At 41.5% G+C, this 26,007-nt stretch overlaps 2 protein-coding genes across 2 annotated transcripts in view; both read right to left on the bottom strand.

Annotated features, from left to right (window-relative positions):
* Positions 1 to 704: 704 nt before the first annotated feature.
* Positions 705 to 1,628, bottom strand: hcar2 (hydroxycarboxylic acid receptor 2; the record flags this gene model as incomplete). Its single annotated transcript, XM_079607384.1, has 1 exon — positions 705 to 1,628. The coding sequence occupies one exon, from the start codon at positions 1,626 to 1,628 to the stop codon at positions 705 to 707; it is 924 nt and encodes a 307-aa protein (XP_079463510.1).
* Positions 1,629 to 20,214: 18,586 nt separating this feature from the next.
* The window catches only part of sapcd2 (suppressor APC domain containing 2), a 34,909-nt gene continuing 29,116 nt past the window's right edge, over positions 20,215 to 26,007 (bottom strand). Inside the window, exon 6 of the mRNA XM_079608076.1 lies at positions 20,215 to 21,861. Coding sequence (XP_079464202.1) covers positions 21,733 to 21,861 — 129 coding nt within the window. The 3' untranslated portion in view covers positions 20,215 to 21,732. The remainder of the gene's footprint in view (positions 21,862 to 26,007) is intronic.

The raw sequence follows: 26,007 nt of genomic DNA, 5'->3' as shown, positions 1-26,007 counted from the left end.
GGTCCAAATTGATAAACGGTCCGTCAACCACACAATAACGAGTTGCTCAGTTTCGTTCCGCTTGCATTACATTTGCCATTTAATGTGGGGTAATGTTGTGGTCGCGCCAGCGTCTTACATTATGAGCGCGCTTGCCACGCGCAACGCGCCTACATTGGAAATAATGAAATTTTGGTCGGCACGAACGGTTCAATACGAATACGTGTATCGTTTCACCCCTAATATATATATATATATATATATATATACTGTGTGTACATATATATATATATATATATATATGTATGTATATATATATACATACACTGTGTGTGTATGGTGCAATGTTTTGAAAAATATAATTATTTAAAACAGGCATCTTGTCTCATACACCGATGTTTATCCAGAATTGCAAACATAAATAAATGAAGAGCTCATGAGGCTGATGTGGCACACAATTACTGTACTTTAAAACAAACCAAAATCCATCACAAATAAATATGCTCATAACAACATGATTATATGCACACATCAGCAGCTTGTTTTCATGTAAATTCAACACATACCTCACAACCAACAAACTTAAGCATAAAACAGCAGCAGAAAGAGTCTAATGGCTCTAATATAATAACAGTACACATTGTTTACGTACACAGAACACACAGACCTGCATTATTACAGTAGTTCAGTGCATCTGATCAATGAGATACTCCAATAACAGCAACTCAATGGCTGACTGTAAACACAGGATCATCCATAGATTCTGTGTTTTTCGAGCAGCACGGTGGGACTTTGTGAAGCTTGTCCCGCGACAGATACAGAACCGGCTGGATGCTGCTGCTGATGTCCATGAAGCCAAAGGCGATGTAGTGGATGTAACAGTGGAAGACCTCCGGAGAGAAATACTCTTGAAATGGAAAGAGAGCCACCGGCGGGAAGTAGTTAAACACGATGATGGCCAAGATGATGATGACCATTTTGAAGGCCTTTTTCTTAAAGGGATGCCTCTCGTCTCGACCTGAAGCAGATTGTCTGAGGGCCCAGAGAATAGAGATGTTACAGAACAGCATGAACGCAAACGCTGCCAGAATCATGACGGTGAAGGCTTTCTCAAAGTTAGGGATGTTTCCTGCACACTTCGCTGTGGCATAGACTAAAGTGACGAGCCACACGGCGCCGGCGCACACCGAGCGATGCCGCTGGTCTTTGAGTTTGGTGAAGGTGATGGGATGGCAGACGGCCATGTATCTGTCCAGACAGATGCAGGACAAGAAAAGCGGTGACGAGTCTTTGACGCCGTAGAAGAAGCGCAGAACGTACCAGGTGCTGCTGCTGGTCAGATACACGATGTTGGCCAGTTCCAGCGGAGGAGTGAGGCAGAAGAACGTGTCCAGCACGGCCAGATGGACGATGAAGATGTCTGAGGTGGACGAATCTCCCTTATTCTTACAGATGAGCCACAGAACCATGATGTTGGCCGGGATGCCCAGGAACATGTTGATGAACTGCAGCACCAGGTAGAAGATGATGACGGTGGGCATGTGTGCGCATCTAGCGTAGACGGTCTGCTCGACCGGAGAGGCGTTCAGCGGCCGGTGACTGATGAACAGAGACGAGTTGATGTATCTGAACAACTCTGTGATTTCCATCGTCCTCTCAGTGTGCTCGGACCAACCCCTGAAACACACAAACAGTGATCAATCAAACTCTTGCTTTGTGCTTTTCTGCTCCTCATTCAAACGGCACTGAAACAGCTTTGACTTTATGTCACAATAATGACATTCATGAGTGAATTTCACCGTTTGGGCTCATGAAACTCTACACACTTGCAGACACAATAACTGAAGTTCACATGCGCACAAATACGTGTTGAATTAAAGTATTTCCCTACAGATGCCATGACATCACATGTGAAGATCTCTCATAATGCAACAAAAGGCTTTCTGTTAACCCCCTGAGGTCGGCAAACGCGCGGGCGCGTTTTGCTCGTTTTTTTTTACATAGCAGCAAAATAGACCTAAAATACTCCGTCGGTTTTGGTCATACAGACTTAAGAAATATGAAAAAATAAGCTGTTAAATGTCTACTTTTTTATGTGTCCACTTACATTCGAAATAAAACATTGTGCTTTTGTAAAATAAAGAAAGTAAACAGGGAGTGCTTTATGCCTCTCCGTCTCCGTGAACTTTTTTTCTGAAGCACGTCTCTAAATTTAAACAAATCTCAGCGAATACTATTCACTCAGACATGAGATATATATCTCTATAATCATTTAAGTGTGTAGTTTTAAATTATCTAATTCAAAACTAAAACAAATATTCTCTGTTTATGTAATCTATATAAAAAGAGCGAGAGATCAGTCGTGCTCATTATCGTTCTGGCACCTCATTATCTGCTAATGTGACACGCCCATCGAGAGCGCGCCGCTATTCAAACGCAGATTATCTGAAGCAACACATGCAAACCAGTCAACGCCCACAACAGCTGGACAACACACTCGCTGTGAGGAATAATAATATCGTGATAATCCTGAAAATTTTACCTCAAACGTGCTGGAGTAGCCGAACAACGGATCCAGCTGCAGATCATCAGTAAGTGCTTTGTTCTAATCGCGATATGAAATGGTGTCTGTAAACCGCAAAAGACTGTTTAAATTTGAATGGCGTTTCTGTGTTTGAATGAATGAACGGCACATGTGCATGTTGTTGTTTACTAGCCTACAGCTCGCGCGTTTCTGTGTTTGATGAATGAACGGCACATGTGCATGTTGTTGTTTACTAGCCTACAGCTCGCGCGTTTCTGTGTTTGATGAATGAACGGCACATGTGCATGTTGTTGTTTACTAGCCTACAGCTCGCGCGTTTCTGTGTTTGATGAATGAACGGCACATGATGTTGTTTACTCCAGTTCGCGCGTTTCTGTGTTTGAATGAATGAATGGCACATGCTGTTGTTTACTCCAGTCCGCGCGTTTCTGTGTTTGAATGAATGAATGGCACATGCTGTTGTTTACTCCAGTTCGCGCGTTTCTGTGTTTGAATGAATGAACGGCACATGCTGTTGTTTACTCCAGTTCGCGCGTTTCTGTGTTTGAATGAATGAACGGCACATGCTGTTGTTTACTCCAGTCCGCGCGTTTCTGTGTTTGAATGAATGAATGGCACATGCTGTTGTTTACTCCAGCTCGCGCGTTTCTGTGTTTGAATGAATGAACGGCACATGCTGTTGTTTACTCCAGTTCGCGCGTTTCTGTGTTTGAATGAATGAACGGCACATGCTGTTGTTTACTCCAGTTCGCGCGTTTCTGTGTTTGAATGAATGAACGGCACATGCTGTTGTTTACTCCAGTTCGCGCGTTTCTGTGTTTGAATGAATGAACGGCACATGTGCATGTTGTTGTTTACTAGCCTACAGCTCGCGCGTTTCTGTGTTTGATGAATGAACGGCACATGCTGTTGTTTACTCCAGTTCGCGCGTTTCTGTGTTTGAATGAATGAACGGCACATGCTGTTGTTTACTCCAGTCCGCGCGTTTCTGTGTTTGAATGAATGAACGGCACATGCTGTTGTTTACTCCAGTTCGCGCGTTTCTGTGTTTGAATGAATGAACGGCACATGCTGTTGTTTACTCCAGTTCGCGCGTTTCTGTGTTTGAATGAATGAACGGCACATGCTGTTGTTTACTCCAGTCCGCGCGTTTCTGTGTTTGAATGAATGAACGGCACATGCTGTTGTTTACTCCAGTTCGCGCGTTTCTGTGTTTGATAAATGAACGGCACATGTGCATGTTGTTGTTTAGCTACTAGCCTACAGCTCGCGCGTCTGTGTGTGTGAATGAAACTATCTATATTGCCTACTGAGATGAGTAAAAATCGACTGAATACGTTGAAATAAAATGTCTTTGTATAAGCAACATTTTAAACTGCAAATTAACATTTATGCCCTAATATAGGCTATATTATAAAAGACGATGTTACAGACGAAATATGAAAGACAACATTTCGTTTTGGATAGATTATAAAGTTTGTACTGCCACATCAAAACCTAATTTCCAAGGTGCAAACAAAATCTTAAAAGGTCAATATAAGCCTTCTCTTTAAATTATTTTTGTGTTTTGTTAGTGACAAATTTGGGGAGAGGATAGCCTACATAATCCAAAACTTTCTGAAAATACGAATAAGAATTAACTGCACAATTACTAGAAATGTTTACCTTGGATATTATACAATTTGCAAGCATAGGCCTACACAGTTTGTGGAAAAATACACTTTTTTTTCAAGATGTTTCCAACTCTGAACCAATTCTGTAGTAATATATATATATGTGTGTGTGTGTATGTATGTATGTATGTATGTATATATATATATATATATATATATATATATATGTGTGTGTGTGTGTGTGTGTATGTATGTATGTATATATATATATATATATATATATATATATGTGTGTGTGTGTGTGTGTGTGTGTATGTATGTATGTATATATATATGTGTGTGTGTTGTCTTTGCATTCTGTGTGGCTCAGTGACACACTCAGTGAAAGGCTCATTAGTATGCAGCATTAGCAGGTCTTTGTCTCCAGGTGTGAATGAGGACATTATTCATGACCTTGTTGGATCATTCACGCCCACCTGCATATTGCCTTTCCAAACAAAAAGTGTCTTACAAAATTTAAATCAATCTATTGTTTAATGTGAACGATTAGCCCGGATGATTTTCAGATCATTTTGAAGTAAATACTCTAGCCGACAAGATCCATTAGTCAAAAGTATTGTGGAAATATGTGAAGTTGGTTGTTTGTGGTCTTATATCAGAACATTTAAGTTTGAGTTTTTTGAATAACCACGCATAAATAATATTCTCTCAAAAATGCAAACATGTACATACATGTTGCTCACATATTATGATAGTCATGTTCGTGCTAAATAGAGTGTAATTACACCTTTGCCATTAATATGTTTATAAGCAACTGAAAAAAATACAAATATCAGGTCATGTCAAAACATCTCAAGGACCCCAAAAACACCTTAGACTCCAGAGGGTTAAAGAATAATCACTTTCGATAATCATTTTAAAAATGGATAATCCTTAATCAAATATTAAAGTCTTGACTTGGAAAAACATGATTGTTACAGTTCATTTAACAAACTACATCTACAACGGGGCATGTTGTCACATTGTATTGTGTTGTCACAGTAGGAATCTGCTTTGTTTGAAATATGAAAAAAAACTTCTTCTATACAATGACTTAGAAATAATAGAACAGAACAATAATTATGCACAAAATACAAACATAGAAGATAAACAAGCAGCCTTATGACAACTATGTGACAGAATATGTATAGAGTTTGTGATATAAATTAGATTAAACTAGATTTGTCAAGTCATGTTCATAGCACTTTATACAATACAGCTTCAGAGTAATAGTTCAGTTAAAATATCATTATGATTTCAATTTCAACTGTAAAGCAGCTCTACAAAAGATAGTTTCATTAAGTTGATACAGTGATACAAATTCATAGTTAAGTCAGAACATTAAGTTTAATTATTCAGTGACCTTAGTTGGTTGTTTCAATACAGCTTAACCAATAAGTGTCACTGAATATGAATCATCTTAAACCACCAGTTGTTACATTTATGAAGTTCCCGTCAGTAGAGAAACCTTTCACTGTCTTGATAAGCATCATCTCTTACCTGTCTGAAGTTCCTGTGGTCTTCAGCGCAGTGTGAAGTTTGTCGTGAGACTGACAGCTCATTTTAAGCTGAGGACACTGACGACACGTTCACTCCCATGATTCAACACCACCGGGAGCTTCAGGAGCCAACCGAAGCCAAGCGTTCCAGAGAATAAACCAATATGGAAATGTGTCCCCTCTTACAGAAGAACTATTTGCATATTGCTGAGTTTATGGACCAGATAACCTGCTAACATATTAACATATTTACAGGGTTTATGTTTACGGATGGTGGGATTGGTTCAGAAGACGTGCAGAAGCAAGTCCTCATCATTAACACTGATTGGCAATGATGCAACTCGCCATTGGCTCCTGACGGAAATTTGGTGGTAAACAACTGATGCAACCGTACATTAGTATTCTTCTGAAATTCACTGTAACAAAGTGTAATTTGTTACATGAAGATGACATGGAGGTTCATCTGGATGGAAGAATAAGACAAAGAGGCAGCTATGTGATTTATTATTTTTTTACCTTTGTGCGACAGAATCATTTTCCGTGTCAAAACAGAAGCACTTTTGTCATCTTAAGCTTCTTCAACAGCATGAAGCCTCGTCTGAATAAACACAAGAACCGATAAAGCACTTTCATCATCCTGGTTTGCACAGCCTCATATTAAAGACACGACCGACACAGTCTTGCAGATCGTCACAATATTCATCCATATATGACAGAAATCTCTGCTCTGCTTATTTGATTTTTGATTTTAACATAATTCAGATAAAATGACAGAGATGAGATAAAATGTAAGAGGTCCAAGGTCAAAACACTAATAACAGAAAATGTTTAAAAAGCATCAAAATAGAGATATGAGATGTGAATAATAGAGATATTGAGAAACTGTCCGCTACAGTAAGTGCTTGTTGTTAAGCTATTTGGTAACACTTTATTTTGAAAGTCCATCTGTTGAGACTCTTCTAGTTATAAGTGGCCATTCAGTAGCATGTCAACATCAGTTGACATTCAACAACACTGTTTCAACAGACAAGTAACATACGTTCAACTAACTGCCTATAGACTATAAGGTGCATTTCAAGTGTTAATCTATAGATTTTACAAAAAGTGCCAGTTGGCTGTCAATGGTAAATGGACTGCATTTATATAGCGCTTTCACAGACCCAATGGCCACCAAAGCGCTTTACAAGTTGCCTCACATTCATACACCGACGGCGGTGTCAGCCATCCAGCTCGTCGGGAGCAGCTGGGGTTAGGTGTCTTGCTCATGGACACCTCGACACATGGTCAAGTGCAACCGGGGATTGAAAGGCTAAAGTCAAAGTGAACAGCTATTCATATTGTGAATTGAAACACAAATATATTCCATGTATTTTATTCCATTGCTACTGAGAAACAGCTTATTGAAGTTTTGCAAATATATATATATTACAGCTGATATCCAAGGAATTACACTCAGGTGTTGAGTTTATTTCAATCGCATGATCATATGTTATAATGTAAAAGAGGACTCTTTGGGCTGATCTTGTGTGGAAGAGGAACAATATCAACAGAAAGAAAGAAAGAAAGAAAGAAAGAAAGAAAGAAAGAGAAAGAAAGAAAGAAAGAAAGAAAGAAAGAAAGAAAGAAAGAAAGAAAGAAAGAAAGAAAGAAAAATGCCTACACGGGGGGAGAGGAAGTCGAGTACCAGGACAAGGGAGAGGAGTGGGACAAGGACCAGGACAAGGGAGAGGAGGGGGGCAAGGACCAGGACAAGGGAGAGGAGTGGGGCAAGGACCAGGACAAGGGAGAGGAGTGGGGCAAGAACCAGGACAAGGGAGAGGAGTGGGGCAAGAACCAGGACAAGGGAGAGGAGGGGGGCAAGGACCAGGACAAGGGAGAGGAGTGGGGCAAGAACCAGGACAAGGGAGAGGAGGGGGGCAAGGACCAGGACAAGGGAGAGGAGTGGGGCAAGGACCAGGACAAGGGAGAGGAGTGGGGCAAGGACCAGGACAAGGGAGAGGAGGGGGGCAAGGACCAGGACAAGGGAGAGGAGTGGGACAAGGACCAGGACAAGGGAGAGGAGGGGGGCAAGGACCAGGACAAGGGAGAGGAGTGGGGCAAGAACCAGGACAAGGGAGAGGAGTGGGGCAAGGACCAGGACAAGGGAGAGGAGTGGGGCAAGAACCAGGACAAGGGAGAGGAGTGGGGCAAGGACATGGGAGAGGAGTGGGGCAAGGACCAGGACAAGGGAGAGGAGTGGGGCAAGGACCAGGACAAGGGAGAGGAGGGGGGCAAGGACCAGGACAAGGGAGAGGAGTGGGGCAAGAACCAGGACAAGGGAGAGGAGGGGGGCAAGGACCAGGACAAGGGAGAGGAGTGGGGCAAGAACCAGGACAAGGGAGAGGAGGGGGGCAAGGACCAGGACAAGGGAGAGGAGTGGGGCAAGGACCAGGACAAGGGAGAGGAGGGGGGCAAGGACCAGGACAAGGGAGAGGAGTGGGGCAAGAACCAGGACAAGGGAGAGGAGTGGGGCAAGGACATGGGAGAGGAGTGGGGCAAGGACCAGGACAAGGGAGAGGTATATCTTGCAGTAATGTTCTTTCAAAGTGACATAAAGGCTGGAAGTGTGAATAAACTGTCAACAATAAGCAGAATAAACCAGACGCCCTGTTTTCGTTGTGGAAATTTTTCTCATCTCCCCTCTCAATGCAGTGTAGACAGGGTCCGAAATTAACTTTTTGGCTCACCTGCCACGGGGACTGGTAGATGAAAAAATCCACCAGCCAAGCATATTTTTTACCGGCCAAAATAATAAACAGCCTTTTTGTGTCACATATACATTAATTTCAGTACATTTAATTGAGATAATAAGGTATTATGTTGAATACAAACATAAAAAATTGTCCAGAGCAAAATTTGAAATTTAGGCTATAACAAACATTTTTTTTTTTTTTTTTTACACACACACACACACACACACACACACACACACACACACACACACACACACACACACACACACACACACACACACACACACACACACACACACACACACACTCAATCTCGCTCTCTCTCTCTCTCTCGTTTTTATGTTGAAAGGAATGGCTACTGTTCATTTGCACACACATTTCTGTCATTTTCTATCTGAAGCTATTGCCTGCAACATTGAAAACTCCGGTCTCTTGTGTTTAGCACGAAAGCTCACGTGATTGCTGCCGGACAGTCGTGCCGTGTACCGGCTGCTTTGACGCGAATATCAGTTTAACTGACTCGAAACGTGTGCAATATCTCACGACCTCCCGAGTGTCCGAACATTTTATTTTATTATTTAGCCTACTCGCTAAACGGAAAATCTACCAGCATTTGGCGCTTGGCGGGTGTTAATTTGCTGAAGATTGTGGGATGCTGAAGACAGCGCTTAGGAGACGGTGAAGCCTTTATACTTTCGCCTGGCTCCACTGAGAGAGAGAGAGAGAGAGAGCGCGCGCGCGCGCGACCGGGGCTCGCTCTCTCTCTCTGTTCGTTCTTCAGTTAAACATGCGCCCTGTCACACGCGCAGCAGTTCGTCTACATTCGGCTACTCACCGATCAGATATGACGATGGCGGGACAAACATTTTATTACATTACTATTTTGGTATGAATATTCACCCGCCAGTGTGGCGGATAGCCTTTTGAGATTTACTCGCCAAATGGAAAATCTACCCGCATTTGGCGCTTGGCGGGTGTTAATTTCGGACCCTGAGTGTAGACAATGTCACAAAACTGGGCACATTCAACGAGTTTGTCGCAGTGGCAAGGCAAAGGGGACTGAAAAAGATAAGAGATATCTCAGTGACAAGAAAAACATTCATAAACTTGATGTATCAGACAATGACAGTGAGGATGCAATGGCCAGTTTGGAACTGTTCAGTCTGAGCGGAAAAGAACATCTGGCTCACGCCTAAAATAAATGGTCAGGCAGTAAAAATGAAGCTGGACACAGGCTCAGCTGTTTCAGTCATGTCTGAGAGCGATTACAAGGTCTTTTTCAATAAAGAGAAACTAAACCCATCTTCTATTGTTCTCAAAACGTATACTGGAGAAAGAGTAAGACCACTGGGTTCGCTGCTTGTGACAGTAGAATATAACGACCGGAAAGAGATTCTCAACTTGTACATACTTCCAAAGGGAGGCGCACCGCTGTGGGGCCGTGAGTGGTTAAGGGTGTTTCAGATCAGTGTTGTTTTTGGCAGCCCTTTTAGTTTTAGTCTTAGTCTTTTTGACGAAAATGCTTTTTAGTTTTAGTCACATTTTAGTCACTTATAAACTTGATAGTTTTAGTCAAGTTTTAGTCGACGAAAACACAAAAAGGTTTTAGTCAATTTTAGTAAAAAAAAAAAAAAAGTAGTCTTTAACAAATTAATTTAGGTTAAAACGTATTGGAAATGGGCTTAGGTTTGACAGGTTGCAGCAAGTTTTGCAATTCATAAAACAACAGTTAACCTTAAAACCTTTGCATAATAAACTAGACTTTCTGAATAATTCGATTGGTCGGGTCCTTACATGCACACTATGAGGCACACTAGCACACTGTGTGAGGCACACTAGCACACACACGCAAGGTCTCTCGCTCCCTTTCTCTGCTGTGCGCGTGCTACACATGCGCGCTCTTGCTCGCTCGATCTAGATTCCGGGAGATTTTAACTACTTTGTGGGCAATTCTGAAATTAACGTACATTATGGGATTTTTTTCATTATTGATCGTACATCGTACAGAGGTCAAAATTATCGTATTTATAGGCAGAAATGACATGCATTGTGAACGTCAGACTAATCATTTTCGTTCCATCTCGTCTCGTCAACGAAAACTAGAAAACGTCTCGTCATGTTTTAGTCACCTTGGAGCCATTTTTAGCTAGTCATCGTAACGTTATCGTTATAAAAAAAAGGTGCGTCAACGAAATAATTGCGTTATTGTCATCGTTGACGAAAACAACATTGTTTCAGATGGGCTTGGACGAGGTCAAAAACCTCAACGTGTTCCTGCCGTGCCACAAAATACAAAAGAAAAGCTGGAACGGATCTTTAGGGATGCTGCCCCTGTATTTCAAAGTGGTATTAGCACCCTAAAATCCATCAAAGGGAAAATTGTGCTTAAGGATGGTGCGACCTCACGGTTCCACAAAGCACGTCCAGTTCCATACACCATCCGACATTGTCGAAAGTGAGTTGGATCGGCTGGAGGAAAATTGGATACTGTCGAAAGTGGACTGGAGTCCATGGGCGACACCCGTTGTCGCTGTAGTAAAAAAAAACGGCACAGTTAGACTATGCGGGGACTTCAAGGTCTCAATTAATCCTGTACTACAAGCTGAACAATATCCTCTACCCCGAATCGAGGACATTTTCGCAAATCTTGCAGGCGGACAGTGTCTTTCAAGGTGGACTTAGCTGACGCCTACCTCCAGATGGAGATGGAAGATGATTCAAAAGACTTTCTAACCATTCAACACGATTAAGGGTCTTTATCGTTACAACAGGCTTGTGTTTTGAGTAGCTTCAGCTCCAGCCATCTGGCAACGTGCAATGGACCAAGTCCTTCAAGGAGTGCCCAGAACACAGTGCTATCTAGATGACATAATTGCCACGGGTGCTACAGATGAGGAGCATCTAGAAAACCTGAAAAGGCCCTTAAACGACTGGAGGAATTTGGACTTAGAGCCAGACCAGACAAATGCGAATTTCTCAAGCCCAGTGTCACATATTGTGGGCATATTGTAGATGTCCAGGGATTGCACAAGAGCCAGGACAAAACTCAGGTGGTGATGAACGCTCCAAAGCCACAAGGTGTCTCGCAGCTCAGGTCCTTTTTAGGGTTTGTGAACTATTACAATAGGTTTCTGCCCAACCTGGCAACGGTCCTGCATCCCCTAAATGAATTACTGCAGTCAGGCAGGCAGTGGAAATGGAATAAGGAGTGTGATCGTGCTTTTCAGGAAGCCAAGAAGCTGATAATATCCGACATGGTCCTGACACATTACAATCCATCCCTCCCAGTGAAGCTGGCATGTGATGCCTCTCCCTATGGGATCGGGGTAGTGATGTCACACGTAATGGATGATGGAAGTGAGAGGCCAATCGCGTTTGTATCACGGTTTTTGTCTGCAGCTGAGAAAAACTATGCCCAAATTGACATAGAGGCATTGAGTCTAGTTTGGGGTGTCAAAAGATTCAACCACTATCATTTCGGCAGAGAGTTTACCCTTGTGACGGACCATCAACCGCTGACTTCCATTTTCAGCCCACAGAAAGGCATCCCTGCCACTGCAGCTGCTCGCATAACAAATGCAGACGGACTGTCTCGATTGCCATCAGAAGTGGCAAAAGATGAATATGGAGAGGAAGGGGTTCTGGATATGTTCTCCATCAGCCAGACTGAAGGCTTGCCTGTCACAGCAGACATGGTGAAAACTGAAACCAAACGTGACAAGGTTCTGTCACAAGTGTATCTAGCAACACTGCAAGGTTGGACAGTCAAACACAAATCTCTGCTGCCTGCGTACTAAGCAAAACGTCATGATCTCTCTCTGAATGCTGGGTGTGTAGTGTGGGGGCTGCGAACCATCATACCCACCAGATTAAGATCTGGTGTTCTGGACGAGCTGCATAAGGGCCATCTAGGCATGGTGAAAATGAAGGCACTCGCCAGGAGTTATGTGTGGTGGCCAGGAATGGATCTAGAGATAGAGCGGCTGACCCTGCAGTGCACTGGTTTCCAAATGACACAGAATGAGCCAGAAAAGGCACCACTTTTGTTTGCATACAGAAATGCCACCCATGCTACTACAAACCAAACTCCAGCTATGTTGTTCATGGGACGTTCACTTCGTTCCAGATTGGATCTGATTCAGCCTTACATCAAACAGACTGTGCAGGACAGACAAATGAAACAAGGGCAGAGGAACCCTGCCAGACCCACACGGTGCTTTACGGTTGATGAAACTGTGCTTGCCAGAAGCTACAGGGGAGACTGCAAGTGGGTCGTGGCTGTAGTTAAGGAGAAAACTGGACCATTGATGTACAAGGTTGAGCTCCCGGGTGGCACCGTATGGCGGCGCCATGTTGATCAGCTAAGGAAAAGTGGACTGATCAAGACAGAAGAGCCCCCAACACAGTCTGCTGATACTTCTGTCACTCCGATGGAGCTACCATCATCTCCTCTGAGAATAAATGTCCAGAGTCATTGTCCTCACCTCCCAGATGTGAGTCTGCATAGCCATCTCGTTTTGAGTCTTATTTCATGCATCATATGACAGACGTCACATGACCCACATATTTTAACGCTCTAAGGCAACTGTACTGACCCAAAATAATAACATTTATTGGTTATATTTTGTTATTTTGGCTTTTTACTACCTTATGAAGCTAAAAAAATAGCTTTTCCACACTTATTTCAATACAGGAAAATATTTTGTCACCCACAGATGGTAAAAATGAGCTATCATTTATTTTTTCAAGCTACCTGAAATAATATTAAACCTTTGTTTTTTTTTCTTGTTATTTTGTGACTTTTTCTCATTTATCATCATGAACATGCATGCAAAGTTGCAACATGCTGATGTGTTTTGACATATACAAACAAAATTACTATTACGTTTTAAAAATAAAAACATTTATTTTATGTATGTCAGGGCACTTCAACTCCAGTTCTAAAGTGCAAGTGTATCTAAAAGTGCTCTAACCCTAACCAAACACACTTGAAAAAAAGCTAAATCAGGGTGTTCAGAATTAATAGCAAATTACAGATGAAATTACAGATGAAAAGCTTTGTTTGAGTCAGTACAAGCAGGTGGATCCGGAGTCAGACCCACAGAAAATGAAGGAGTGAAGAGATGTGAGGTGTGCTCATCCAAGCGCGAGAGCAGAACCCGCACCATGTGTGTGAAGTGCAAGAAATTCATATGCAGAAAACACACACTTGCTGTGTGCTCATCATGTTGAAGCGACAGCATCTGCGAACTCAGACAAGTGTAAGTACCACCCTTTTATGCTGGCTATTAGGATATGATTGGATAGATGAGAAGGTAATAAGTGACGTGAAGGATTGAGTCTTCCTGGCAGAACTTGCGCTAGGCTTCATTTATCCAGAAATAGTCCAACTTAGTGTTGTCACGGCACCAAAATTTCAATATTCGGTACCAATACCTGTGAAAATCCACGGTTCTTGGTGCCAAAACTTAATTTAGATTAAATTTGCATATATTAAAGTGTATATCCATTTGTTAGATAACATTAGCTGAAATTACCTAACAATAAACAATAGTTATATACTGAAGGGTTAGGGTTAGGGTTAGGGTCGCCTTGGGGTAATTAAAAAATGTAGCCTAGTAATAAATTTTTAAAATCAAAAGTTTTATCTGTTCATGAACAATCAAGTGTTTGTATTAAATAACATTCACAAACATACATTAATGTTGTAAAAATATATTGTTCACTCAATGTGTTGATGTTAGAATGAATGGTATCTTATTGTAGTGTTATAATAGAAGCGTCTCAACAGGTCATGTGACAAAAACGAAACCAGCGGCCTTTCCGTAACAACATGGAAAGCTCGGCCGAACAGCTGATCATCGCTGTACAGGGTGGCTTTTTATTTCTCATCTCAATGAATATATCTAGTAGTAAAGCTAATGCAAGGGCTAGAAATCAATTAATTATTTGATGATACTTCCTCGTCATTATGGAGAGTGCAGTTTGCACCGCTTTCTCCTCTCCACAAGCGCGTGCTTTCCCGTTGTGTCTATCGTTGCTATGCAACCGTGAACAGAGGCGCGCTTGGAAAACGAATGTGAACGGCTCTTTCCTCCTTTCTGGTCAACAAGTGGATTCAGAGCCACCGCATTACCAGCGCCGCCGGTCGCCATGTCTCAGTGTGTTTATGAAGAGGGCGCAACTGTGCACCGTTCGGACAGCGCATCAAGAACCGGATTAACCTGATACTTCGGTACCACCGGTACTTAAGCAAAGCTGGTACCGTAACCATTTAATTTTTTTAGTAAAGAAACGGTACCGAAGTACCGGGTCTTTTGACAACACTAGTCCAACTAAAGATATACTTAAGTATACTTGGCCGAACCTCGTTTCTTCCAACCCTTTCCTCTGCCTTAACCCCTTGTGTTATATTACGTGGTGAGTTGAACATACAGTACATGTTGATACTGATTGTGCAGAATCGCGCGAACTCTTGTCATTGTTTGAATGTTTCAATCTTGTACAACATTTTTGCCACACACTTAAAAGGTCACACATTGGATCTTGTCTGCACTGCTGGTTTACATAATGTTTCCGTGCTTGGTTCTCAGATTGGACTGAAAAACTGCTGCCGTCACTCCTGTCCTAACCGGCCTCGACCCCTCTGACATGGCCAACTACAGACCAATCTCAAATCTACCGTTTCTTTCGAACCTGCTTGAGAAAGTGGTCATTGCTCAACTTCAAACACATTTGTCATCTAACAACCACTATGAATGTTTTCAATCTGGCTTTCGCACCCTCCACAGCACTGAGACTGCACTTCTTAGGGTTATCACTGATCTCCTTACGGCCACTGACTCCGGCTCCACCAGTATTATAATTCTTCTAGACATTTCCTCTGCGTTCGACACAATCTCTCACAGTCTTAGTCTAACCCTGACTCTCTGCTCTTGGTATTTCTGGAACTGCCCTATCCGGGTTCACCTCCGACCTGTCTGGTCGCCAGCATTACATCTCTATCCGCCAGGCTAAGTGCACTACTGCCTCTCTCCCGCACGGTGTTCCCCAGGGTTCTGTTCTTGGGCCTTTACTTTACGCAGATGACACCCAACTATACATCCATTCTCAACGCGATGCCTCTTCCCCCACAAATTCCATATCAGCTTGTATTGATGATATAAATGCTTGGATGACCAGTACTTTTCTCAAACTCAACACTGATAAAACAGATCTACTTCTTATTGGTTCACCTCAAATTACATCCCATTTCTGTGTTGACAATGTTAAAATTGCTGAAGTTTTGGTTCACCCTAACCCTCACCAGTCTCTTTAAACCTCTGTGCTTCAGTTGTTGTTTGTCGGTTGTTACTGCTGTTTGTGTATTCCTGTCGTTGTTCTCCAGTTGTTGTTCTCCTCCTGCCTTCATTGAGGATTTTAGCTTTGTTCATAGATTATTTTGCATTTATGTTTGTCTATTAAAATTTGTGCTTGCATCTGGATTCACTCTCTGCCCCGTCCCTGCTTCCACGTAACAGTCACTAGTTTTTTTTTATATTGACATTTTGCTGCTCAAATTCTAAGCATAACAAAATATAAGCATATTAGTAAAATCTGTCAAACAAACATAGCTGACTAAACAGTACAATATAGTACAGTACAGACTAATCTTGATGCTCTCTGAAAGCACCACAGTGACACCATAATCTTCTGTTAGAAGCCCAAACAAATGTTTTATGTCCTGGGCCCGGTTTTTCAAAAGTAATCCACTAGGATTTTGGATAACGGATTGGATCAAATCTTGAAAATGGGTTTTTCAAAAGAAAAAACGGATTACATAATCGGATTAGATCACGTAATCCAATCTTGGTTTTGATCCGGATCAAACCTTTAGTTTGGGTTTTTCAGAACTTTTTTGTAGGATTTGGATCACTTTGAACCAAAAAATCTGGATTAAACTGATCCCATCAGAAGGGTGGATTCAGCGTGGATTTCATGCCCAAAATGTAATGAAAACTTTGAAAATGTATCAAATAATACTATATTTGGATCATGCAGTATCTTACAAGATATCCTTATTCATAAGGTTTTAATTTTATTTGTTCATCCGTCAGGCTACAGTGATTAGGTAGGCTTTAACGTATTCAGCCTTTCAGTATAGGCCTACAGCAAAGTAGAAAGAGTTTGGCCTCATAAAATAATCCCCCAAAAAGCTGTCAAAATTGACCAAAAACAATACATTTTAATCTGTCACTAATTGATATATATATTCATCACAATCGAAAATATTTTTGTTTTTAGAATATTTATTAGTGATGCATGCAATGATTACAGAATAACCAAAAAAATGCAAAGAATGGCAATCACTGATTTTTGAAATCCAAAACAAATCCAAATCAGAAATAGTGTCTAACTATTACTACCCTTGTTGCACGTGTTTGCTGGTTCTGGCAGAATGCAGGAGGTTGGTTAGGGTCTCCAAGGGGCTCAGCTGCAGCATTGTCAGCACAGAGAGGGACATTGCGCTTAGTAGCGATGTTGTGCAGGACAATACAGGCAAGGGTTATGTTGCATGCTTTCTGTGGTTCCGCTCTCAGGAAGTTAAGGCATGCAAAGCGCCTCTTAAGAACTCCATTAAGTTTTTTTTTAATTCAATACATCTATATTTGAAACTTGTTATAAATATCCTCAATGTACAGTGTTTGTGTTGGTCTCAGATGAGCGGACTGCTGGAAGAGGATGGGGTGGGGTTTTTCTTGTTGTTTTTTTAAATGTGTGTGTTTTCATTTCAAATAAAAATAAACTTATATCGACCCCACACTGGCTATTCTACTTGTTGCTCTTTACATATATATAGTTCTATCCTGTTTGAGCACTGGTTATCCAGATTTGGCGATCCTGAAAAGTTCCTATCCGGATCAGATTGATCCAATCCGATGTTGCTTTAAAAAACTGGCTCAAAAGTAAACTGGATTACGTGATCACGGATCGCAAAAAAAAAAGGATTACTAAATCCGGATCAATTTTGGGCGGATTAAACCTTTTGAAAAAACGGGCCCTGGTGTATGTCTTTCCCTCTTCTGGGGCGCAACGCTGCTCGTGCGACTCGTGACACAGGCTCCGTGTTTGATGTTTGTTTTATTTCAAGTGTTTTGTAGTTTTCGCTTATTTATTATTTATATACGAGATGGCTAACTTCTAGGCAATTCTGGTGTTCATTTCTCAACCACTACTGGCTTTGTGGACAATGCCGACAACGCAGACTGGAGCATGTGGATCAACCGTGAAAAATCTGGTTTATTCACGTGGACTATTGCTGGATTTGCGTCCGCTTGCTGTTATGCCGACAACAGATTCAACACTTTTTAAAAATGTCCCAAAATGTCTCTTTTTTAGAGTTTAAGTTTAAAGTGACACGGAGGAAAAAGGGTTTGAGAAGAGGAATACTGAAAAGTCTTCGGAGAATAGGCTATCTTATGCTATTAGAGTGACCATAAATATTTATTATGCCACCATAAACTATGATAACGTGCTGTAATGCAACCGTGCTCTGTTGACTCAAAATGCACCATACAAATAGTGTAATATGTCAAATACTCTAGTTATATATATTTGATTTGCTTACTTAAACAGACTGCAGTGTGATTGTCCTGACACTTCTGATGAACCGTCCACATCTTTTACATCGACACTCCCTGGAAGTTTCAGAACATCAAATTGTATGATAAGCATTTCAATATATGTCATGGAACACACACACACACGATAAGTTATAATTAATATAACAAAAGCTTGTGTAAAAATCATGTTAAGTATATACCAAATGTTGATGCAGATGTGGAGCAGTATTTCTTTTTTTATAAATACAAAATATTGTCCTGATACTAGTAAAATCTATATGCTTGTTAAATGTGTGAAATTATGTTCTTATTTTCTGTGACGGGCAGCCCAGAGAGAAGCTATATAGAATTAAATTCAATATATTTTGATACATTTTATTATGTAACAAAATAGCAATGATATTCTGGGGACAAAACATTTGGTTACACTTTATTCAGCTAAGTTTGTTTAAATTAGGTTGTTAACTATACAAGTTTTTCTTGTTTTAAACTGTAAATATGTTCCATATAATTAACGGAAAACTTAATGTCATTTGTTGATAGGTTACTGATATCAACTGTTTGTCACTAATACTTTTTAACTGATAGTCCTAAAAGATATATTGAGAATGTCTACTAATAGTCTACTCATCACAAACTATATATTTGTTGACTAGCAACTAATCTTTAGTTGACTATCAAAAGATGGTAAATGAAAGATTTTGTCATTTTTTTAATTAAATCAGTTGAAATAGTAATTTATGGTACTGTAATGGCTACTAATAACTAGTAGTCTCAACAGATGGACTACCAAAATAAAGTGATACCAGCTATTTTTGCAAATAACTTGAACCCAAAAACTACACAATACACTAATCTAACCTACAAGTCTTCTGTAGAAAAGCAAAAATAAACCTCTGCAATGTTGACAGACACAGAAGAGTCTCCAGAACACGTGTCACTAATGAACGACCCGCTTTAATAATGGAAAAGCATCAAGATTGTTGTGGATTACAAAAGCAAAAGAAATGAGAATTGAGATCAAAAGTATGATGATATTCATTACATCACATGTGCAGCATATATATATATATATATATATATATATGTGTGTGTGTGTGTGTGTGTGTGTGTGTGTGTGTGAAGCCTCTAATGACATTAATGTCCTTCATTGATTGGTCTCCTGAAATGTCTCTAACGATCACTGAAATCATTAAACCATCATTTTTCCACAGCAGCTTCCAGACGCTGAACCGCTGAGAACGTCGAGATCTTTGCAGTGATTCTTCATTATCAGCTCAGATTCAGACAGAATGATGAAAACACTCTTCAGCTGCTACTTACTGTGTCTGTCCTTTTGCGTCTTCATGAACACATTCAGCTCCTGAAAACCGAATCGCTGATTTACTCCATGCAATAACTGAAAATCATGTGCCAGATCATCAGTGCTTTATAAAGGTGAGGCAAAATTAAATACACCATCTCACACAGGTATAAATGCTTCAACACCAGGATTTACGTTTGAATGATCCACTTGATTGAAATGAACTTCACAGCGTGCAGTTACTAAACCCCACAAACATTCTCCATATCCAACATCAACCATCTTTAGAATCAAATATTCCTTTTCCAGATCACGTCCACAAACATCCTTCCTTTCTCGTTTTGACCTTCTTCAATCAGGGCTGAAACTGACTACTATTTTTTTTTTGTAATGTCCACATCATTCAGGTCTGAAATGCACTTTCATGCACTGTTGTGCTTATATATGGCTATAGAAAATATAGATTGGAAGCATTTAGTCCTCTAAAGTAAGTGATTCATGCAAGTCACTGCTGTAGTCATTCATAAAATCAGATTCAATTAATCTTCACACATGGAGTAAAAATGAGCATTCAAAGAATCTAACTACTAACCCTCCAGCAGAACCGAGTGAAATTGTGCATAAGAATATTCCAGGTTATTTTAAAACCGTATCTGTAGAGGGCGTCAGTGAGCCGTCATTTACCACAGCCAATCATATTCACTCATTAGTCCCGCCTCAAAGAACAACTTGGTGTAAATATCACTCATGTTTAACTAAAGAATTAATACAAGTGCTTAAATACACAAGCTACGCATTTCTGCGTTTAAACAGAATGACTTCCATTATTATAAAGACTTTCTGTTCTGCAAACTAATAGAAGAGTCAACAACTTTCTATGATATTAGACAGCGAGTCACGTATGCTTTCAAAGAATTTACTTTGATAGAAAAGTCTTAAGGAACCCTGATCATATGGTTTCTAATGGAGAGCACTGGACTGGGACAGAATAAAGGGATCCTCAGTGCTTTAAAAAAAATCTAAACATAACCTCCGGTGAAAGGACAGACTTCTCTATGGTGATGATGTATGCAGGACTTCTCCAATCATTCAGTGTGATTAAACCCCGCCCCTTACATTCAGACCCGCCTCCATCCAATCAAAAACTGCTGGACAGAACCAAGCCCCATCTTTTCCCATAGTCAGTTTCATTCATTCAGTAAGGTAGTCTGGCTATCACCAGACCAAGCTTAAGATGGAGCATTGGTCTGGGGAGTCTGCTTCCACAGCACAAGAGGCGCGATCAACGGGCACAGTTCAAATGACTCTGTACGCAATTGGATAGTCCTTCAACCAATCAGACGCGAAAACTCCAGACAGGAAATGTGTCAACAAACATGTTGGTATGTAGCATTGACAGCGGTTTGCAGAAGCAGCAATGGCTTCGAGCGATTTTTGAAGGTTGTACAAAAAAACAACAACATGAAAGTGAGTGGCATTTACACCCAGTCGAGCGATGTGTTTGCTAAACTAAAGAACCCATTGAGCATCGTCGAGAGGTTAAACAGAATTGGATTGACGGTCTTGCGAGACGGGTAAATCAGAAGACGCTTCTCTATCGTCATTGGGTTAAACCCGGCAATAGCGCGCCAGGTGGATAAGCCAGTTTGTGATTGGTTCCCGCAAATTTGGAAAGGAAGCAGGAGAAATAAATGTACAGGTTTCCAGCCTGATCTGCAGGGTGAGGATAGGGTTAATTGCCGGCAGATCAGGCTGCGTTTAACCAGTCTAGATGTAAGGCACAATACAGAAGCAAAGATTTGCTACTTTTGTAGCTACTTAAGTCTTTTTAACTTTCTATGTCATCTTTAACAGCGAAGCTTATGGTGAGCTGCTCAAAAACGTCTGCATGTGTGATGTGTGGATGAAGGAGAGGAACTTTTACAAATGCAACTTTTTCTGAAAACACAGCACACTAATCAAAGCACCACAACTGAAAAATCAAACTAAAAGAAAGATCTACACCAAACGGTTGATCTCACAGATCGACTGCTCAGAGAAAAGTTCCATTCACACAGACTGTCCAGAAGAAACGTGTAGTGAACTTTAAAAGCAGCATATGCACTGACGCGTTTATTCATGCCATCTGCCCGTCCTGCACTGTAATCCAGTTTATTGTTCTGCTTATTTCTTGTATTTTGCACGTGAGAGGGAGGAGCTGAGAGAATAACGAGAAGCTCCAGTTGAAGGGGTTGGTATAGACTGGGCTGTTGCTTCTCTGGCATTATTGTGTTCAAAATGGACTTAAAAACATGTAAACTCTGCCTCAGATGAAAGCGTGATTGGGCTCAAAGAGTGGTGTTGAGCTGGTCTCTGGAGTGATGATGATGAAGTGAACAGTGGTGTTGAGCTGGTCTCTGGAGTGATGATGATGATGATGGTCAGATGAAGGTGGAGTCTAGTGCGCTGCTGTCGTGAGCGTTGCGAGCGCGAGCTTCAAACAGCTGCTTGATCAGCGCAGATTTCTCCTGCTCCAGCTGAGTGATGCGCTCGCTCTTCTCTGTCACTTCCTGTAAGTGAAAAACACACGAATATCCAAATTAGCCCCGCCTCCACTCACTCACACCAGCTCAGAGATCCACTCGGTCAGTTTTACCGTAGTAAATGCTGCTCGATGGCAAGTGGAAATACAGGTTTATTTCAGCCATATACTGTAGGGAAGTCATGAGAACCGATACTTCAGTACCAAGTCGGTATCAACATTTTAAAATCCTGACGGTACCAGGTTTTCTACAGTACCGCAAGTATCGATGGTACCGAACATGTATGCACTATAGCATGTAGGTTGAATCCAAACAGATTATCAGAGCAAATCAGTCATTTTAAAACTTTGGCATTAGCGTGGTTTAAATCACACTTATCTGACCATTATCATTTTGTAGCAGTAAACAAAGTTCAGTATGGCGTACCACAAGGCTCAGTACTGGGACCGTTGCTGTTCACTCAGTACATGCTTCCCTTAGGAAGCATGTATGGGGTTATTATTGTTCCAATATTCCAAATAAATAGATTAAGATCCACAAATAAATGTAAAGAGTTTCACAAAAAATTATAAAATTCACAAATAAATAAAATGAGATTTGCAAATAAATAAAATATTTACAAATGTTTTATAATTGTACAAACACAACTCTGCCTGGCATTTATTTGTGAACCGATTTCTGTGCATTTGTAAATCGCGGCACACATTTGTGAATCGGTTCTTGTGCATTTGTGAATCCCCTCACGCATTTATGGATTTTGAAACACTTCTAGCGTTGACGCGCAGATAAATCCACAAATAAGTGGACTCCACCCACCACCTACTCAAGCCAATCAGATAACGGCCACATCGAGCTGGCCAATCGTAGCACGTTATTGCTTCAACCAATCACGTTTGGCTTTACACTCGGGGCGGGAACTGATTCTCGCATCCTTGAAAGAAGCACTGGTGCAGTAATGTTAGTAACGTTAGCGCTGAACTGTTTTTGTGGTAAAAACACTGTTTTCAAAAGATTGTTGGAGTTTAAGGCCTCTTTATATTTCCATCAGGATACACTCAGGGAATTATGATAATCAGAGATCCCGAGCATCATGAACAGTCTCTACACCGGCAAGAGGCGCGACACAGCGCGTCAAAAGCAAATAGGCACTGTCTGTTCACTGCTGCCGCTGCAGTTTAAATCATGTAAAACTAGCATGTTTGAAATGTTAACACATATTCCCTATCTGCTTAGCTGCAGACATGTCTGCATAATCGTACTCTTAACGGCTCTGATCGTCTACTTATTGACTAGAGCTGGTTATTTGAAAAATCATACTTCGTGATAGTGCAACGTTACTGGACGCGGGGCATTCATTGATAGTAAACGGATGCCCGCACTTCAGATGTAGCGGCTACTTAATGCAATTATTGGGACATTGTGTAATTTAAGGACACAATCATTAAATTACAGAACATTTAGCCTTTTAAAGCACAATCGCGGTGACAAATAGCAATAGGACATAAATAAATGTCATGTAGAACACCAAATATGAGCCCAAATGACCACCCAATATGTAACAGTACGAGCCTCAGCATCAGCGTGTAACGTTACTAGTACTAGGGTCGATGCTGCAAATAAAATCTTGCAAAGCAAATTAAAAACTCTGTGTAGCAGTCAGAGTCTAAATAGTGTAGCTATTCATGGGTTGAACCCAGTCATTAATTAGTCAGCTACTTGATGCTTTTCTGTTCTATCTTGAACAACGTGACGCGTCCATAACGCGTTGTTCCCAACAGAGATGTGCTGTTTCTCTGGCTTTTTTCAAGGCTCATAAAAATTGTGGCTTGGCTTGACCATCAGTCTAATGGTGTAATTCTAACAAAATTCAAATTTTAAAGATATTTTGCTGTAGCAATTTTATGGACCTTTATGCGTACACTTCCTATTTGAGCGAATGCATGCATGCAGATGAATGATGAATGAGCAGTTATTTCAGAGCAAGAACGCCCCGAGTGTAAAGCCAAACGTGATTGGTTGAAGCGAGAACGTGCTACGATTGGCCAGCTCGATGTGGCCGTTATCTGATTGGCTTGAGTAGGTGGTGGGTGGAGTCCACTTATTTGTGGATTTATCTGCGCGTCAACGCTAGAAGTGTTTCAAAATCCACAAATGCGTGAGGGGATTCACAAATGCACAGGAACCGATTCACAAATGTGTGCCGCGATTTACAAATGCACAGAAATCGGTTCACAAATAAATGCCAGGCAGAGTTGTGTTTGTAAAATTATAAAACATTTGTAAATATTTTATTTATTTGCAAATCTCATTTTATTTATTTGTGAATTTTATAATTTTTTGTGAAACTCTTTACATTTATTTGTGGATCTTAATCTATTTATTTGTGAATTCGATATATTTTTGTGAATCTCGTTACATTTATTTGTGGATCATAATCTATTTATTTGGAATAATGCAACAATTCTAACCCCATAAGCATGGCATTAGTTTTCACTGTTATGCTGATGATACTCAGCTCTATATTTCTTCACGCCCTGACAAAACTTACCAATTCACCAAAATTAACGGAATGCATAGCGGATATAAAAAACTGGATGACTAGAAATTTCCTACTACTAAACTGTTAGGAACCTGTGTGCTTGTGCTCTTGTTTATGTGATTTATGAGGACACAAATTTGTATAGTGACATGTGTATTACACTGGTATTACAACTTAAACATGGTTATGAGGACATTTCATGAGTCCTCGTAATTCAAATAGCTTAAAAAACATGAAAAACAATGTAAAAAAAAAATGCAGAATGTTTCCTGTGATGGGTAGGTTTAGGGATAGGGGCAGTGTGTGTGTGTGTGTGTGTGTGTGTCTGTGTGGGGCAGGTTTAGGGATGGGGCAGTGTGTGTGTGTGTGTGTGTGTGTGTGTGTGTGTGTGTGTCTGTGTGGGGCAGGTTTAGGGATAGGGGCAGTGTGTGTGTGTGTGTGTGTGTCTGTGTGGGGCAGGTTTAGGGATAGGGGCAGTGTGTGTGTGTGTGTGTGTCTGTGTGGGGCAGGTTTAGGGATAGGGGCAGTGTGTGTGTGTGTGTGTGTGTGTGTGTGTGTGTGTGTGTGTCTGTGTGGGGCAGGTTTAGGGATGGGGCAGTGTGTGTGTGTGTCTGTGTGGGGCAGGTTTAGGGATAGGGGCAGTGTGTGTGTGTGTCTGTGTGGGGCAGGTTTAGGGATAGGGGCAGTGTGTGTGTGTGCGTGTGTGTGTGTGTGTGTGTGTGTGTGTCTGTGTGGGGCAGGTTTAGGGATAGGGGCAGTGTGTGTGTGTGTGTGTGTGTGTGTGTGTGTGTGTCTGTGTGGGGCAGGTTTAGGGATGGGGCAGTGTGTGTGTGTGTGTGTGTGTGTGTGTGTGTCTGTGTGGGGCAGGTTTAGGGATGGGGCAGTGTGTGTGTGTGTGTGTGTGTGTGTCTGTGTGGGGCAGGTTTAGGGATGGGGGCAGTGTGTGTGTGTGTGTGTGTGTGTGTGTGTGTCTGTGTGGGGCAGGTTTAGGGATGGGGCAGTGTGTGTGTGTGTGTGTGTCTGTGTGGGGTAGGTTTAGGGATGGGGCAGTGTGTGTGTGTGTGTGTCTGTGTGGGGTAGGTTTAGGGATGGGGCAGTGTGTGTGTGTGTGTGTGTGTGTGTGTGTGTGTGTGTGTGTGTGTGTGTGTGTGTGGGGCAGGTTTAGGGATAGGGGCAGTGTAAAGGGATAGAATATACAGTTTGTACAGTATAAAAACCATTACGCCTATGGAATGTCCTCACAAGTATAGCAAAACAAACTTGTGTGTGTGTGCTCTTTAATGCGTGTGTGTGAGGCTCTCACAGGGTGTGTGTGAAGCGTCTAGTGCAGTAGTGTGGAGTATGGAGGTGCTTGTAGTTAGTGCAACTACCGCTGCTAGCTAGCCCCCTCATAGGGGGTGAAAAGAGGAGCCGAGTGCGCAAGTCTCCTCCGCCAGTACATAGCCTCTCCACCACCAAGACTCTTGCAGTGCCTCCTTGTGGCCACACATGGTAACTGGGTACCTCACAGTCCCAGGCTAAACTGCAGGGGATCTCGGAGCAGCAGTGGGCCCCAGAGATGTGGTGTGCAGGCCCCCCACACGGTGGACACGCCCTGACGCCCGTCAACCACTGCCCCAGCTATTGGCAAATAG

Source organism: Phoxinus phoxinus, assembly GCF_949152265.1.
Source record: "Phoxinus phoxinus genome assembly, chromosome: 3".
Taxonomy (NCBI): Eukaryota; Metazoa; Chordata; class Actinopteri; order Cypriniformes; family Leuciscidae; genus Phoxinus; species Phoxinus phoxinus.
Note: the sequence above shows the minus strand (reverse complement) of the source record. Positions and strands in the feature narration are given on the sequence as shown.